Source organism: Chiloscyllium punctatum, chromosome 8, assembly GCF_047496795.1.
Source record: "Chiloscyllium punctatum isolate Juve2018m chromosome 8, sChiPun1.3, whole genome shotgun sequence".
In the NCBI taxonomy this organism is placed as follows: domain Eukaryota; kingdom Metazoa; phylum Chordata; class Chondrichthyes; order Orectolobiformes; family Hemiscylliidae; genus Chiloscyllium; species Chiloscyllium punctatum.
Window position 1 is genome coordinate 125,146,005 of NC_092746.1, and position 19,560 is coordinate 125,165,564.

The following is a 19,560-nucleotide window of genomic DNA, read 5'->3' on the forward strand; positions in this document are numbered from 1 at the left end:
TCCGTTGCTCCCGATGCGGTCTCCTCTACATTGGGGAGACTGGCCACCTACTCAGAGAGTGCTTCAGAGAACATCTCCGGGACACTGCACCAATCAGCCCCATTGCCCCATGGCCGAACATTTTAACTCCCCCCTCCCACCAGTTTGCCAAGGACATGCAGGTCCTGGGCTTCCCCCATCGCTACTCCCTGGAAGAAGAATGCCTCATCTTCTGCCTCGGGACATTCCAACCCCATGACATCAGTGTGGACTTCACCAGCTTCCTCATTTCCCCTCCCCCCTTACCCGAGTTCCAACCTTTCAGCTCAGCACCGTCCTTTGCTTGGACCATTGGCCCATCTGATCAAAGTCCCATGTACTCTAAGATAACCTTCTTAGTTGTTCACTACACCACAAATTTTGCCAAACTTGCTGATATCCAATCTTTGATGAACCAATTACTTCATGCTATTATCTTTAGACTTACCACAAATTTTCTTTTGATCAATTCAAATAAAAGTAAACTGTTCGTAATGCTGCTCCCTTTCACCCTGAGCTGAGCCAGACCCTTATTAGACAATAGACAATAAACAATAGGTGAAGGAGTAGGCCATTCTGCCCTTCGAGCCTGCACCACCATTCATTATGATCATGGCTGATCATTCTCAATGATCCTGTTCCTGTCTTATTTCCATAACCCTTGATTCCACTATCCTTGAGAGCTCTATCCAACTCTTTCTTAAACGAATCCAGAGACTGGGCCTCCACTGCCTTCTGGAGCAGAGCATTCCACACATCCACCACTCTCTGGGTGAAGAAGTTTCTCCTCATCTCTGTCCTAAATGGCCTACCCCTTATTTTTAAGCTGTGTCCTCTGGTTCGGGACCCACCCATCAGCGGAAACATGTTTCCTGCCTCCAGAGTGTCTAATCCTTTAATAATCTTATACGTCTCAATCAGATCCCCTCTCAGCCTTCTAAACTCAAGGGTATACAAGCCCAGTTGCTCCAATCTTTCAACATGAGATAGTCCCGCCATTCCGGGAATTGACCTCGTGAACCTACGCTGCACTCCCTCAATAGCCAGAATGTCTTTCCTCAAATTTGGAGACCAGAACTACACACAATATTCCAGGTGCGGTCTCACCAGGGCCCTGTACAGCTGCAGAAGAACCTCTTTGCTTCTATACTCAATCCCTCTTGTTATGAAGGCCAGCATGCTATTAGCTTTCTTCACTACCTGCTGTACCTGCATGATTGCGTTCATTGACTGGTGTACAAGAACACTCAGATCTCTTTGTACTGCCCCTTTACCTAACTTGACTCCATTTAGGTAGTAGCTGAAAATGTGTTGCTGGAAAAGTGCAGCAGGTCAGGCAGCATCCAAGGAACAGGAGAATCGACGTTACGGGCATCAGCCCTTCGATTCTCCTGTTCCTTGGATGCTGCCTGACCTGCTGCGCTTTTCCAGCAACACATTTTCAGCTCTGATCTCCAGTATCTGCAGCCCTCACTTTCTCCTCCATTTAGGTAGTAATCTGCCTTCCTGTTCTTGCCATCAAAGTGGATAACCATACATTTATCCCCATTAAATTGCATCTGCCATGCATCTGTCCACTCACCTAACCTGTCCAGGTCACCCTGTAATCTCCTAACATCCTCCTCACATTTCACCCTGCCACCCAACTTAGTATCATCAGCAAATTTGCTGATGTTAATATTAATACCATCTCCTATATCATTAATATATATTGTAAAAAGCTGCGGTCCCAGCACTGATCCCTGTGGTACCCCACTGCCTGCCATTCCGAAAGGGAGCTGTTTATCTCTACACTTTGTTTCCTGTCAGCCAACCAATTTTCAATCCAAGTCAGTACTTTGCCCCCAATACCATGCACCCTAATTTTGCCAACTAACCTCCTATGTGGGACTTTATCAAAGGCTTTCTGAAAGTCCAGGTTCACTACATCCACTGGATCTCCCTTGTCCATCTTCAGAGTTACATCCTCAAAAAATTCCAGAAGATTAGTCAAGCATGATTTCCCCTTCATAAATCCATGCTGACTCTGACCTATCCTATTATTACCCCCATCAACCAATTTCTTGTAATGTAGCCTTCTCTGTTCCTAAGTATGCACAGCTTCTTATATCTTCATCTGTGTTTTTGCCGGCTACACACTGACCTTTTCCTATGCTGAGTTTCCAGTCTCAGTTCACCAAATATCTGTTACCCATAACTAGGTCTTATTCACCCATCACTCATGTCTTTAGTGTCAATGCACTGACTGCCTGTCCTCCAATGCTGCAAGTATAAAAATTTCATTCGTATCTTTAAATGTTTCCAGGCTTTTGCCCTTTCCTATTTCTGTAACCTTCTCCAGGCTTATGCTTATCACACTCCTGAATTCTATGCTCCTTCAATGCTTGTTTTTTTCTTGTGCTTCCCCTTTTCTGTCTCCATTTCTTTGCCACACTTTTGGTAATTGGACCTTAAGTCAGCTATGTTCCAAACTCTGGTGACCTGCAACATCCTTTTAACTCCTTCTTTTTGATCAAACTAAAATTACATAAATCCGTAAGACCATAATGGAAGAGCCAGAATGAGACATTCAGCCTATCACGTCTGCTCTGTTGATCATTGAAATTATGGCTAATCTGATAATCTTCAACTCCACTTTCCTGTATTTTCCCTTGACCTCGTTCCTGATTAAAATTTTGTCTATCTCAGCCTTGAATATACTTAACGACCTGGGCTCAACAGCTTTCTGCAGTAAAATATTTCACAGGTTCACCACCCCTTGAGAGAATAAAATCTGTCTTAAATGTGTGACCCGTTACCCTGAGATTATGCCTTCTGATCCTAGATTCTCCTACAATGGGAAATAACCATCCACCTAATCAAGCCCTGTAAGAATCTTACATGTTTAACTAAGATCTCTCATGGTCCAACAAACCAGTGGTACCAGTCCAACCTACTTGACCTCACCTCGTAAGAAAATCTCTCCAGACTAAGAATCAGCTTAGTGATCCTTTGAAATACTTCCAATGCCAGTAAAGCTTTCCTGAAAAAGAGGACTACAATTGTTCACATTCAATACCTTTGGACCATTTATCTCCATTAAGGTACTTTTGAAATGGTAGTGTTGCTTTCAATCTTACATCTCTTCCACTTTGTGCTTTCAAAATACCTGGCTGTATGTAAACTTCTAGGTGATGTCTGATTGATGTTTCTGGATGACATTAACTGCATATTGTACATTCTGAGCACAGCCGTGATTGGATCGAATGGTGATGCAGGTTCAAAGGACCAAATGGCCTACTCCTGCTCCTATTTTCTATATGGGACAGAATGGCACTCTTACTGTGATCAACTATGTTCAGATATTTGGCCCTCTGTTCAGCTTTTTCAAATAATACTTCCTTCATGTTAGATTCTGTCTTGTTGGAGATTGTTTAGCACATGTGTGTGATGTTTGCCACTTATTAATCGAAGCATGAATCTTGTTTAGCCCCTGCTGCATGCTCCTCCTGATACAGGCTGCTTCATCTGAGCAGTTTCAGTTAGTGCTGATGAATATCATGACAACCTCAGTGAACATCCCAACTTCTGTACTTAACAAGGAAGGAGGTCATTGGTGAAGCAGCTAGAGATAGTTGCATCAAATGCAGAGACGGTCTGACAGCATCTATGGAGAGAGAGAGAAATAGAGTTAACCTTTTGTACTTGGTATGACTGTTCTTCAAAAGAGTATTCTATCTGAAGAAGCATCAGATTGGACTTGAAGTGTTAACTCTGTTTCTCTCTACGTAAATGCTGCCAGCTGTGTTTCTCCAGCATTCTCTGTGTTTATTGCAGATTTCCAAGCGTCCTTAGTATTTTGCCTTTCTTGAAGATAGTTGGGTCGCCTTCAGCAATGTCTTGCAACCAAAATGATTAGCTTCATACTTAAAAATGAAATAATCTCTTCACAGAATGTCTCTATGTTGTGGTGGCCTCTGTTTCTCTTCCTAACAAATCAGCAGCTCCAACCTCGACTGTTGAGGACTTCTAGGTGGAGGTGGATACTGCAGATGCTGGAGATTAGAGTCAAGATTAGAGTGGTGCTGGAAAAGCACAGCAGGTCAGGTAGCATCCGAGGAGCAGGAAAATTGACGTTTTGAGCAAAAGCCCTTCATCAGGAATTTCTTTTGAGGACATGTTGTGTCAGTGTTGGATGGTCATCATCGCCCTTTCAACCTCAAGTGAGCTCTGTCTTCTTTGATTGAGTCCAATCCCTGTCACTACCACTTCCTGAAGAGAATTTCGGAATGGAGACAAATTCTAATCTTTATATGACACCCACATCTCATGAAAGAAATTCAATTATGAGCTTGTTGTCATAGTGAAGTAAATGTTCTTCGCTTTTTTTTAAATAATAGATTATACTGAGAGAGCACATGAAATTCTCGCAGAGCTTGGGATTGAAGTTCCTCTTTCTGCTCCAAATCTTCCACCAGGTAATTTCTTGATTTTTTTTCCTATCAGTTACATTTTGGCTTTGAACCTGAAATTCGTGAAGCCCCAGCTTGCTGCTGGAAGTGTCGCAGGGCAGTTATATCATTTAAGGTTACTTGGAACTTGGGTGACTGCATTGTGATGAGGGACAATTTTCTTCATTGTTGAAACTAGGCAGTCAGATAGATTTCAACGAGGTAAAAACAATAACTGCAGATGCTGGAAAGCAAATACTGGATTAGTGGTGCTGGAAGAGCACAGCAGTTCAGGCAGCATCCAACGAGCAGCGAAATCGGCGTTTCCTGATGAAGGGCTTTTGCCCGAAACGTCGATTTCGCTGCTCGTTGGATGCTGCCTGAACTGCTGTGCTCTTCCAGCACCACTAATCCAGTCAGGTAGATTTGCCCAGGAATCTGATCCAGTAATGCCTCTCTAACTTCCAACCTTCCATTTTTACCAACTGTTCTGAACAGGCAAAGAGAACATTTCCCAGAGGCCAACAGGATCCTTTTTCAAATATAAAATTAAAAATCACACAACATCAGGTTGTAGTCCAACAGATTTATTTGGAAGCACTAACTTTCAGAGCATTGCTCTTCCTGGTTGTGGAGTATAAAATCATAAGATGCAGAATTTATAACAAAAGATTAGAGTGTCATACAGTGATATATTGAACAAATCTGGATTGTTAAGTCTTTTATCTTTTAGAATGCAGGTTTTGCTTCATTCATATGTAAATCCCAGAATTTCTTTTCAGTCACTTTCTCAAGATAACTTAAAGTTTTGTAACAAAAAGTGATATCTCAGCTCAGACAATACATTAAAGGTGTGAGGTTAGAGTCTGTCTGTATCCCAGTTTTGAGTCAGACTAGTTCAAAAGTGGAATTTACAAGATATTACGTGTATTGACTGCCTACAGATTGTGCATTTTTTTTGAGCAAAATAGAATACATCAGCAAATATAATTCTGCAGATACAAATTCACCCCATAGACCTGATATGTGCATGAGAGAGAGAGAGAGAGAGAGAGAGAGAGAGAAAGTGTGCATGTGAGTGTGTGAATGTGAGTGCATGTGAGAGAGTGTGTGGTTGTGTGTGTGAAAGCTTGGTAAAATGTGTGTGTGAGTGTGATGGAGTAAGCCTGTAAGGGGTGTGAATGTGGGGGGGTGTATGTATGTAACATTTTGTAAATTCCACATTGGAAATAGAACCAGTCCAAGATTGGGATACAGACTCTGACCTCACATCTTTAATGCATTGTCTGAGCTGAGATGTCATCTTAAGTTATCTCAAGAAGGTGACTTAAAAGAAGTTCTGGGATTTACACATTATTGAATCAAAACCTGCAATCCTTTCTAAAAGATAAGAGATTTAGGAATCCAGATTTGTTCAATATTTCACTATTTGAGTCTGAAATCTTTTACTACAAATTCTGCTTCTTGTGATCTTATACTCCACAAACACCTGATGAAGGAGCAGTGTTCTGAAAGCTAGTGCTTCCAGATAAACTTGTTGGACTATAATCTGTTGTTGTGTGATTTTTATTTCTGTCCACCCCAGTCCAACACCAGTTCCTCCACTCCATTGCATTCTTCAGATATGTCATCTGAAACCAAATGCTATTTGACTGAGTTGAGAAGTGATTATGATTTTCTGAATGATTAGGTTCAGAGAAGAGGCAAACAGATAAGCATCTCTTCATTACTTATGGAGGCAGAAGGAGCAGAATCTTTGCTTTGGCTCCCCCCAAAAAATAGGACCTCCCTTTCCAAATATTGATAAAATCCAGTGACTTAATGCACTACCTGTGATAATTCCTTGAACCCTATCATGTTTGGAACCAGGTGGATCTCATTGACTATGAGATCCTTCATTGACATTGTTAACCTGGGCCAATCAGTGAGCCCTGGCTGACAGATATAAACAGGGAACTCAGAGAGTTTCCTGACTTCAGGGACTGAGTCCAAGCTGACTGGTCACAGCTAGTGTACTGTGCACATGTTAAGTACAGAGTGACTTGGTGAAGGTATACTGGCCTCTGTGCAGTTATTACAATCCCTAGCTAGTGACTTCCTGCTACCTAATGTTCTGCTCATGAGCTGATTGACAGTAGCTTTTACTTCTTGCTGGTTTTGGATATTTAGGTCTGGAACTCACAGTGCTGAGGTGAGACTGGTTTACTACCTGCACAGACTCCGCTACTTGATTCTACGATTAAAATTACTCTCAAATTAAGTTTGCATTCAACTTTCTCCTTTGTCTTTATTTTAATTGCTCACAGTAAGTGAACTTCAAAGGCGCATATACAGTTATAAAATAAATGTGGCAAAAACATGGATGCCGGAGATGAAACGGAAACATCTTGACACCAAATTCGACCTCTATCGTCATGAACTTGTCCTTCTTGCACAACAACATCAACGTAGTAAACACAAGGCTGGAATGTCTGACGCAGGTAACATTTAATGTTGTTATTAAATTATGTTCTGGTTATTGGCATCAGTGTTCTATGGCTTCCCTTACAATAGAACTCCAACTGTTCTTGATATTACAGTACAATCCACTCTAATGCACTTCTGAAAATAAAAGTAATTCTGTAAGAAAGTACGGCCTGAAAATTCCAAGTTATCTTTCTATGAAGTATGTTGCAAGGAAGAAAACTGTATGAACATATGTGACAAAGTCTAATACTGTACTTTCCTCCTTTGAGTGCCTCGCCTTCTTCCATCCCTCTAACCTCTATTTTAAAGTACGCCTCCAAACCCACCCCAGGTTTATTATCAGGACACCTTGAATCCTTGCAAGAACATTTGGGCAGTAATATTTTTCCAACTGGGACAGAGGTAGTGTGAAAGGCACAGAGGAAACAAAATTCTTAACTGCCTTCAGAAGCACTCTGTTTAGATAGTAAAAAGCAAACCCAGCAACCATGGAAGGTTGGAAATTGGAAAGTAAGTTGTGAGGAACATGTGCGAAATAGAGGGAAAAAGATCGAGGAAATTGTGTATAATGTTGGAAAATATGCATTTCTCCATTTTCAGAGCAAGGATAAATAAAAAGCATTTTGTTTCAATGATGAGAGAGTGGACTAGGATGACCCTTGTCCATAAATCACAAAAGGGTAGTGAACAGGTACAACAAATAATGAGGTAAGTGAGTAAAATGTCATTTATTGTGAGGGGAATTGAGTACAGAAGTAGGGAGGTTATGTTTCAGTTATACAGAATTTAGTGAGACCATCGGTAAAAACAAGGACTGCAGATGCTGGAAACCAGAGTCTATATTAGAGTGGTGCTGGAAAAGCACAGCAGGTCAGGCAGCATCTGAGGAGCAGGAAAATCAACATTTCAGGCATGAGCCCTTCATCAGGAATGCCCTGAAGAAGGGCTTTTGCCCGAAACATCGATTTTCCTGCTCCTCGGATGCTGCCTGACCTGCTGTGCTTTTCCAGCACCACTCTAATCTAGACTTCAGTGAGACCATGTCAGGGGCAATAAGTATAATATTGGTTAATTTGTTTAAGGAATGGATGAATGAATGATTTATTTTTTGTTGCATATATCTTGAAGAAATTTGTGATAATCAGTTCAGAGAAGGTTTACTAGATACCTGGAATAGATCGGTTATCTGATGAAAAAACGTTGGACAAGCTAGGCTTGCATCTGATGGAGTTTAAAAGAATAAGATAAATAATTTGAATCATAAAATCTACAAAACAGAAAAGACCCTTTTGTCCATTGAGTTTCTATTGTCAAAGCTTTGCTAAATCTGTACCAGTCCTTGAAAGTAAGTGGAGTCTCATGTAGATAGGATAGTGAAGAAGGTGTTTAGAATGCTTCCCTTTATTAGTCAGTGAATTGAGTATAGGAGTTGGGGAGACAGGCCGCCTACTTGCGGAACGTTTCAGAGAACACCTCTGGGACACCCGGACCAACCAACCCAATCACCCCGTGGCTCAAAACTTCAACTCCCCCTCCCACTCCACCAAGGACATGCAGGTCCTTGGACTCCTCCATCGCCAGACCATAGCAACACGACGGTTGGAGGAAGAGCGCCTCATCTTCCGCCGAGGAACCCTCCAACCACAAGGGATGAACTCAGATTTCTCCAGTTTCCTCATTTCCCCTCCCCCCACCTTGTCTCAGTCAAATCCCTCGAACTCAACACCGCCTTCCTAACCTGCAATCTTCTTCCTGACCTCTCCGTCCCCACCCCACTCCGGCCTATCACCCTCACCTTGACCTCCTTCCACCTATCGCATTTCCAATGTCCCTCCCCCAAGTCCCTCCTCCCTACCTTTTATCTTAGCCTGCTGGACACACTTTCCTCATTCCTGAAGATGGGCTTATGCCCGAAACGTCGATTCTCCTGTTCTTTGGATGCTGCGTGACCTGCTGCGCCTTTCCAGCAACACATTTTCAGCTCTGATCTCCAGCATCTGCAGTCCTCACTTTCTCCCAGTAGGAGTTGAAAGGTCATGTTGTGGCTGTGCAGGGCATTGGTTAGGTCACTTCTGAAATATTGTGTGCAATTCTGGTCTCCCTGCTATAGGAAAGATGTTGTGAAGCTTGAAAGGGTTCAGAACAGAACCCTTTTGGGATTTGGAGTGTTTGAGCTATAGAGAGATGCTGAATAGGCTGGGGCTGTGTAGGAAGCTGAGGGGTGACCTTGTAGAGGTTTATAAAATCATAAGGGGCATGTATAGGGTAAATAGACAGGGTATTTTCCTTGGACTGGGGGAGTCCAGAACCAGAGGACATAGGAGAGGGGAAAAATTTAAAAGAGACCTAAGCGGCAATGTTTTCATGTAGAGGGTGATGCGTGTGTGGAATGAGCTGCCAGAGGAAGTGGTGGAGGCTGATACAGTTGCAACATTTAAAAAGCATTTGGATGAGTATCTGAATAGGAAGGGATTAGAGGGATATGGGCCAAGTGCTGGCAAATGGGACTAGATTAGGTTGGGATATCTGGTTGGCATGGATGAGTTGGATCGAAGGGTCTGTTTCTGTGTTTATATATCTCTATGGCTTTATGACTCTAGTCCCACTTACCAGCACTAGGCCTTCAGTCTTGAATGTTATGACATTTCTAGCACCTGACCTGCTGTTGTAGCCACAGTATTGATTTGGCTAGTCCAGTTTAGTTTCTTGTCAATGGTGTTATGAAGTTGAAAGCTAACATCATGCTCTCCAAGAAATTAGGAAACACTCTCTATCAAAGGTACCTTTTCATATGAAACATACTCGCAGTAAAAAGAAAGAAGACGACCCATGGAGATCCTCAGCCAGAAGAAGAAAGACACAGAAGGGAACAGCAGCTGTGAGGTTTTGAAATTAAGTTGATGTAATTTTACTAAGTATCTTATTGGAACAGCATTTTGTTACAGAGTTGGAGGCAGATTAAAAGCAGTTAAGAGAAAGGGGGCTTCGAATTGTGAGTAGGGAATTGTGAGTAGCTGTTTAATTTAGAGTTAAAAAATAAATTGATGTTATCTTCTTTAAATAGTGGAATTTGGGAGTTTTCTGTCACTTGTATTTTAACAGATTATGAGGCAAGGCAAACTTTTCTGGGTGTTTGGTTTAATTAACTGCCATGTCATAACATTTTGGGGGCTTGTCTCTGAGATTTGGATAGGTTTACGTAGATACAGTCTGAGATTTGGATAGATTTTAACAGATTTGGAGTACAAAAGGTCCCAACAGATTTAAACACTTGCCTATTAATGTCCTAGATCTTTGAATAAAACACAGATGAGAACATTTGTTTAATTTCGGTTACTTGTGGTTAGTTAAATTAAAGGCGAGGGACGTGGCTCTTAAGATTGCTAAAGAGGTTCTGAGATTTGAAGATGCTTCCCAAATATGATAAACATATGGTTGAAAATGGAATAGTGTAGGTTAGATGGGCTTCAGATTGATTTCACAGGTCGGTGCAACATTGAGGGCTGAAGGGCCTGTACTGTACTGTAATGTTCTATATTCTACATAAATTTGCCAAAAAAAACACAGGAAGGACATACTTTTAGAATTAGCAAATAGTTTAGAAATGGGTTTAACCAGGGACAAAAGGAAAGCTGAAATTGTAGTGGGGTTGGTCAAGCACTTAGGTGTATCAGAGACTTGAAGGTGGTGCTATTGGATTGGGGTGGACAAAGTTAAAAATCACACAACACCAGGTTATAGTCCAACAAGTGTTAGATAACCTGTTGGACTATAACCTGGTGATGTGTGATTTTTAACTGTGTATTAGAGAAACAGACAAAAGCAGTACAGTTACAAAAACTTAAATTACAGTTGAGGGAAGTAGAGTTAGAAGATAAAGAAAGGGAAAGAAGACACATATTAAAGGAAGAAGGAAGAGAAGGTTCTTCGCTAACATAGAGAGAGGGAGAAAGAGTGCAAGGCAAAGAAAGAGAACAATAGCGAAAGAGAGAGAGGAAAAAGAAAGGGAGAGAAGATTCTTAGCTGTGCAAAGAGAGAGAGAAGAAACAGTAAGAGAAAGGGAGAGAAAATTTGAATGTCAGAAGTTGCGAATTACTCAGTAAAGTCAAATTAACAGGATGGAGATGAGAGAAGGTAGTGATGTATACAAATATGTTAAAACGTTGCCACATTTTGATGAGAAAGATGTTGAAGCCTTCTTTATTTCATTTGAAAAATTGGCAAGGCAAATGGAATGGCTAGAGAACTTGTGGGTAAAGTTAGCTTAGACTAAGCTGGTAGGCAGAGCTAGTGAAATATTTGCAACGCTGTCAGATGAGAGGTCAAGAGATTGTGCAGTTGTCTAACAGGCTATTTTGAGTGCTTATGAATTGGTACCAGAAGTGTATAGACAGTAGTTCAGAAGCATAAGGAAGGAACCAGGTCAGACCTACGTTGAGTTTGAAAGAATTAAACATATTAATTTTGATAGGTGGTGCCATGAGCCATCACTTACTGTAGCACAGAGGAACTATGAAGAGCAGAGGAAAATCACCTATACCATGTATTAAAAAAGAAGGGTACCGTTACCTCATGAATACAGTCTGCCAATTTCAGCAACAAACTCAAACAAGCAGACAAAACAGTTCCAGAAACCCTAATCACTCTCCCCTACATCAAAGACATCTCGGAAATGACTGCCAGACTACTCAGACTTCTTGGCATCATGGTAGCCCACAAACCCACCAACACACTAAAACAGCAGCTAATGAACTTGAAAGAACCTATACAGACAACAAGCAAAACTAATGTTATTTACAAAATACCGTGCAAGAACTGTAACAAACACTACATTGGACAAACAGGCAAAAAACGAGCTACCAGGATACATGAACACCAACTAGTCCCAAAAAGACATGACCCACTCTCACTAGTATCCTTACGTACAGATGAGGAAAGACACCAGTTCGACTGAGATAACACATCCATCCTAGGACAAGCCAAACACAGACATGCATGGGAATTCCTAGAAGCGTGGCATTTCAACTGGAACTCCATCAACAAACACGTTGACTTGGCTCCCATTTACCACCCCCTGAGAAAAAGAACCGGAAATGATATCACCACAGGAAATGGCATTACCACAGGAAATGGCATCACTAACCCAAGGAAACCTAAACACACAAATAGAAAATGGACCATACCACCAGTGCTTCATCCAGAGGCTCTCTGATGATGTTACCTAGTATGGTGACAAAACATCTGAAAATTAACGTTCCCGCTCAGCAAGCAAACCTACATCCAGAACCTCAACCTGAGCTACAAATCATCTCAAAACATGCTAACTCCATCATTGAGTATTAAGGATGGTAAAGGAGCTAGTAGCTTTCTTTACTGGGCTACCCAGAGAGATTCGGTCAGACCAAGGATCTAATTTTACTACTAGGCTGTTTAAGGAAGTCATGGATAGTTTAGGCATACAGCACTTTAAATCAAGTGCATACCTTCCTGAATCCCAGGGAACCTTGGAAAGGTGGCATCAGACCCTGAAAACCATGTTAAGAGCATACTGTCAAGACTACCCAAATAATTGGGATAAAGGTATCCCATTTGTATTGCTTGCCATTAGAGATGCCCCAAATGAATCTATTCAGTTTACTCCCTTTGACTTAATATATGGGCATGAAGTGAGAGGACCGTGGAAATTAATTAAAGAAAATTGATAGGACCAAAGTTAGAGATCTCACACTTGGATTATGTATCTGAGTTGAGGGAAAGATTAAATCAGATAGATGAGTTAGCTAAATAGCACCTGAAGAGGGCGCAGCATAGAATGAAGAAGGTAGCAGAAAAAAAGCCTCTGAAATTCAGACATTTTCCCATGGGGACGATGTATTAGTATTATTGCCAATGATAAGTTTGGTGGTCCCTATCAAATTGAGAAAAAGTTGAGTCAGGTAAAGATGCTGGATAGAAAAAATCTGTATCGGGTATGTCATGTGAATAAGTTGAAACCTTATTATAATAGAGACAGGAAACTGGAGAAACAGGTGTTGTTACTGCCCCGCAAAATGAAGAATCAAATCCAGATGTGGAGTTTGATGTACTTCAAGAGAGGTTAAATAATGTGGAGTGGGAGTGATTAGTAAACTATCTGTGTTAGGAGCAAAGACTCGAGTTGAAAGGTTTGTTGCAGCAGTATGAGGACATACACAGTAATAAGATGGGGAGGACTTATACTATTTTACCTGAGGTGGACGTAGGGAATGCTGTTCTGATAAAACAACACCACTACAGACTTAATCTTCTCAAAGCCACACAGGTTCAGAAGGAAGTGGGTGCGATGCTCAACGAAGATATCATCAAACTGAGCTAGAGTGAGTGGAGTTCACCGATTATGTTAGTTCCCAAACCTGATGGGACTCCACAATTTTGTGTGGGCTATTGGAAGGTCAGTGCTGTAACAAAATCAGACTCCTATCCAATGCCAAGATTGAAGGACTGCATAGAGAAAGTTGGTAAAGCCACTGACATCATGAAGTTGGACTTACTGCGTGGTTATTGGCAGAAGACAAAGCCAAAGAAGTTTCTGCATTTGTAATCCCCAGTGGACTATATCAATTCAAAGTGATGTCCTTTGGAATGCAGAACGCACCTGCCACATTCCAAAAAGTCATGAACAGAGCTGTGGCCTGATTAAAACTTGTGCAGCTTATCTGGATGATGCAGTGATCTTTAGTGAGTAATGAAAGATCACATGGTACAGTTGGCTAAGCTCTTTGAATGATTATGAGAAGCAAAACTGGTAATAAACTTAAAGAAAACAGAGATCGCGAAGGCAGAGGTGACGATCTTCGGACATTATATCAGTCATGGAAGGTTGACACCAAGGAACATGAAGATGAAGACTATCGAGGAACTTCCATGACCATCCTCAAAGAAAGAGGTACTTCGATTTTCGGGACTAAACGAATTCTACCATAAGACTGTTCGAAAATTCAGCAGCATAATGACACCACTAACAGATTTACGAAAGAAGAACACAAAATTTTGGTGGACAGAATAATGCCAGGAGGCATTTGAGAATTTAAAAGCAGTATTGACCATCACACCAGTCTTAGCTACGTCAAATTTTTGAAACCATTCAATGTTGCAGTCAATGTGAGCCATATAGGAACTGGCAAAGTTAAATCTTATGGAATAAAGGGAGAACCAGCCATTTGGATACAGAACTGGCTCAAATGTAGAAGACATAGGGTGGTGGTGGAGGGTTGTTTTTCAGACTGGAGACCTGTGACCAGTGGAGTGCCACAAGGATCTGTGCTGGGTCCTCTACGTTTATATGAATGATTTGGATGTGCGCATAAAAGGTATAGTTAGTAAGTTTTCTGATTAAACCAAAATTGGAGGTGTAGTGGACAGTGAAGAAGGTTATTTCACATTACAACGGGATCTTGATCAGATGGACCAGTGGGCTGAGAAGTGGCAGATAGAGTTTAATTTAGTTCTTATGTTACAGACTTTTAATTTACAAATTGTACATGTTGCTGGTTGTAAAAATGTGATAGCAGACATGTTACCGTGGTTTTAACAGGAAATGTGCAGATAAGATCTGACAGATTTCAATGTTATATATGTGTGCAGAAATTAATATGTAAGGTATAACTTACATTTATTACCTCTATGTTTATCGTAATGGGATTAAGTATTAGAAAAAAGAAGCTGAGTTGAAGGTGTGTACTGTACCTTTAAGAGAGAGCAATTGCCATTGAGACAGAACCGCCTGAAGAGCTAACACCTTGTTCTCCAAGAAATTAGGAAACACACTCTATCAAAGATAACTTTTCACATGAAACATACTCACAGTAAAAAGAAGGAAGATAACCCAGGGAGATCCTCAGCTGGAAGAAAGACACAGAAGACGACAATAAGTGTTTTAGTGGAACAGCACATTTTTATAGAGTTGGAGGCAGGTTATAAGCAGTTAAGAGAAAGGGAGGCTAAGAATTGTGAATAGTTGTTGTTTAATGTTCACTTAGAGTTAAAAAATAAATTGATGTTATTTTCTGTAAATAGTGGAATTAGTGAATTCTCTGTCACTCATACTTTAACAGATCACAGGGTGTATCAAAACTTGTGGCTCTGGAAAAGCACAGCCTGTCAGATAGTATCCGAGGAGCAGCAGAGTTGACGTTTCAAGCATAAACTCTTCATCAAGGATGCTTGAAATGCCGATTCTCCTGCTCCTCGGATGCTGCCTGACCTGCTGTGCTTTTCCAGCACCAGACTTCTTGACTCTGATCTCCAGCATCTGCAGTCCTCACTTTCTCCTAGATTACGAGGCGAGGTGAGCCCTAATTAACAGAGGGTTTCACCTCCATGTCGCAACAATGGTAACACCCATGATATTGATAGTGGAGTATAGGTCGTTCTGCTATAACGCATGTTTCATTAATGCAAATTCGTTGTAACACAATTGGCAAATTGGGGACACTGTTTCTAAAGAGTGAACTTTTAAAATGCGTGTTGACTGTAACACAATTACATCGCCAACACTTCAGGTGCTGTTTCTAAAGCACGATTTTTCCATAATGTGGGGTTGCACAACAACACAACCATTGCGTTACAGAAGAACTACCTGTATATAGCAATGGCAGTGCTGTCCACAAATGTACAGTTTATGGTTGAATACAATTCTGCTATGTTTACTTTAGTGATAGAAAGGGATATGTGTATACCACTTGGCAAGAGTTATAGCTGGGGAAAGGCAATTATGATGTGATTCGGCAAGATTTAGGAAACATAGAATGGAGAAGGAAACTGTAGGGGATAGGCACATTAGAATTGTGGAGCTTATTCAAGGAAAAGCTACTGTGTGTCCGAGATAAGTATGTACCTGTCAGGCAGGGAGGAAGCTGCAGAGCACGGGAGCCGTGGTTTACGAAGGAAACAGAATATCTGGTCAAGAGGAAGAAGAAGACTTGTGTTAGGACGAGATGTGAAGGCTCAGTTAGGGCGCTTGAGGGTTACAAGGTAGCCAGGAAAGACCGAAAGAGAGAGCTCAGAAGAGCCAGGAGGAGACATGAGAAGTTGTTGGCGGATAAGATCAGGGTAAACCCTAAGGCTTTCTGTAGATATTTAAGGAATAAAAGAATGACGAGAGTAAGATAAGGGCCAATCAAGGGTAGTAGTGGGAAGTTGTGTGTGGAGTCAGAGGAGATAGGGGAAGCACTAAATTAATATTTTTCGACAGTATTCACTCTAGAAAATGACAATGTTGTCGAGGAGATTACTGAGACACAGGCTACTAGACTAGGTGTGATTGAGGTTCACAAGGAAGAGGTATTAGAACTCCTGCAGTGTGAGAAAATAGATAAGTTCCCTGGGCTGGATGAGAGTTATCCTAGGATCCTCTGGGAAGCCAGGGAGGAAATTGCCGAGCCTTTGGCATTGATCTTTAAATTGTCATTGTCTACAGGAATAATGCCAACAAACTGGAGGATAGCAAATGTGGTTCCCCTGTTCAAGAAGGGGAGTAGAGACAACCCTGGGAATTATAGACCAGTGAGCCTTACTTCAGTTGTTGGTAAAGTGTTGGAAAAGGTAATAAGAGATAGGATTTATAATCATCTAGAAAAGAATAATTTGATTAGGGATAGTCAGCACGGTTTTGTGAAGGGTAGGTCGTGCCTCACAAACCTTATTGAGTTCTTTGAGAAGGTGACCAAACAGGTAGATGAGAGTAAACCGGTTGATGTGGTGTATATGGATTTCAGCAAGGCGTTTGATAAGGTTCCCCACAGTGGGCTATTGCACAAAATGCGGAGGAATGGGATTGTGGGAGATATAGCAGTTTGGACCAGTAATTGGCTTGCTGAAAGAAGACAGAGGGTGGTGGTTGATGGGAAATGTTCATCCTGGAGTCCAGTTACCAGTGGTGTACCACAAGGGTCGGTGTTGGGTCCACTGCTGTTCGTTATTTTTATGTACGACCTGGATGAGGGCTTAGAAGGGTGGGTTAGTAATTTACAGGCGACACTAAGGTCAGTGGAGTTGTGGATAGTGACGAAGGATGTTGTAGGTTACAGAGAGACATAGATAAGCTGCAGAGCCGGGCTGAGAGGTGGCAAATGGAGTTTAATGCAGACTTTGGTTGGAGTAACGGATGCAAAGTACTGGGCTAATGGTAAGATTCTTGGTAGTGTAGATGAGCAGATAGATCTCAGTGTCCAGGTACACAGATCCTTGAAAGTTGCCATCCAGATTGACAGGGTTGTTAAGAAGGCATACAGTGTTTTAGCTTTTATTAAGAGATCAAGTTCCAGAACCATGAGGTTATGCTACAGCTGTACAAAACTCTAGTGCGGCTGATCTTGGAGTATTGTGTACAGTTCTGGTCACCGCATTATAAGAAGGATGTGGAAGCTTTGGAAAGGGTGCAGAGGAGATTTACTAGGATGTTGCCTGGTGTAGAGGGAAGGTCTTACGAGGAAAGGCTGAGGGACTTGAGGCTGTTTTCGTTAGAGAGAAGAGGGTTGAGAGGTGACTGAATAGCCACATATAAGATAATCAGAGGGTTAGATAGGGTGGACAGGGAGAGCCTTTTTCCAAGTATGGTGACGGCGAGCACGAGGGGGCATAGCTTTAAATTGAGAAGTGATAGATATAGGACAGATGTCAGAGGTAGTTTCTTTACTCAGAGAGTAGTAAGGGTATGGAATGCTTTTCCTGCAACAGTAGTAGATCCACCAACTTTAAGTACATTTAAGTCGTCATTGGATAAGCAAATGGACGTACATGGAATAGTGTAGGTTAGATGGGCTTCAGATTGTTACAACAGGTCGGCGCAACATCGAGGGCTGAAGGGCCTGTACTGCGCTGTAATGTTCTTTGTTCTATGCTATTGTTGATAGCTCACAGCACCTCATGCCCAGCAATGAAATGCTTGAAATCTATCCCATTCAGCATGCCGCACAACACAGTTCAGGATATTGTCAATATGAAGTTGGGACTTCATCTCCACAAGGACCGTCCTCTTACTGATACTGTCAAGGTGAAGGAACCCTTCAGAGGCAGTGATCATAATATAATTGAATATACTCTGCAATTTGTATGGGACAGGATAGAGTCAGAGGGAACAGTATTATAACTGAATAAAGGCAACTACAGAGGGAGGAGGTTGGAGCTGGGTAGAATTGACTGGGAGAGGAGTCCAGCAGAAAAGATAGTGGCAATGGCAGGAGTTTCTGGGAGTAATTCAGGAGACACAGCAGAGATTCATCCCGAGGAAAAAGAAGCATGGTGCAGAGAGGACAGCTGTTTGGGGAATTCAGGGATAGCATAAAAGCAAAAGGAAAAGCATAAAATGTGGTGAAGGGCAGTGGGAAACCAGAGGATTTGGAAGTTTATGAAGACCAATAGAGAGCAACAAAAAAAGAAATAAGGAGGGAGAATATTAAACATAATGGTACACAAGGCAGCAATAAAAGAAGACTGTAAGAGTTTCTTTGGATAGATAAAGGGCAAAAGAGAGGCAAAACTGGACATTGGGCCATTGGAAAATGATGCTGGAGAGATAGTAGTTGGGAACACAGAAATGGCTGAGGAACTGAATAATTACTTCACGTCAGTCTTCACGGTGGAAGACATGGGTAATTACCCAAAGATTCAAGTGAGTGAGGGGGCAGAGCTGAGTATGGTGACTATCACTAGGAGAAGGTGCTAGAAAAACTCAATGGCCTAAAGGTGAATAAGTCATCAGATAGACTACACCCCAGAGTTCTAAGGGAGTTAGCTGAAGAGATAGTGGAGGCATTGGTGTTGATCTTTCAGGAATCGCTAGAATCAGGGAAAGTCCCTAAGGACTGGAAAATCGCTAATGTGACACTCGTTTTTAAAAAGAGAGCAAGACAAAAGATGGAAACTTACAGATCAATTCACTTAATCCATTGTGAAGGATGAGATTTCTGAATACTGGGAAATGCAAGGTAAAATAGGACAAAGTCAGCATGGTTTCATCATGGGGAAGTCAGGCATGACAAATCTGTTAGAATTCTTTGAGGAAGTAACAAACAGGAGAGCCAATAGATATTATCTACCTGGACTTCAAGGAGGCCTTTGACACGGTGCTGCATAGGAAGCTACTGAACAAAGAACAAAGAAAATTACAACACAGGAACAGGCCCTTCGGCCCTCCAAGCCTGCACAGATCCAAATTCTCTACTAAACCTGTCACCTATTTTCTAAGGATCTGTATCCCTCTGTTCCCTGGTCATTCATGTATTTGTTTAAAACATCTTAACTGACGCTTCATGCCTACCTCTACCATCTCCACTGGCAATGCGCTCCAGGCATCTACCACCCTCTGCATAAAGAACTTTCCATGCATGTCTCCCTTAAACCTTTCCCCTCACCTTGAACTCATAGACCTCTCATGATTTTGTAGACCTCAATCAGGTCTCCCCCCAACCTCCGTCTTTCTAACGAAAATAATCCTAATCTACTCAACCCCTCTTCACAGCTCGCAACCTCCATACCAGGCAATATCCTGGTGAACTTCCTCTGCACCCTCTCCAAACATCCACATTCTTTTGGTAATATGGCGACCAGAACTGGAGGGTGGGCAGGGGCTATGCAGTATTCCAAATGTGCCTGAATCAAAGTCCTG

General features: G+C 41.7%; 1 protein-coding gene across 1 annotated transcript in view; it reads left to right on the forward strand.

Moving 5' to 3' along the window:
• Window positions 1–19,560, forward strand: part of LOC140480291 (uncharacterized) — an 81,290-nt gene that overhangs the window by 44,285 nt on the left and 17,445 nt on the right. Inside the window, exons 6-7 of the mRNA XM_072574995.1 lie at window positions 4,398–4,475; window positions 6,755–6,928. Coding sequence (XP_072431096.1) covers window positions 4,398–4,475; window positions 6,755–6,928 — 252 coding nt within the window. The remainder of the gene's footprint in view (window positions 1–4,397; window positions 4,476–6,754; window positions 6,929–19,560) is intronic.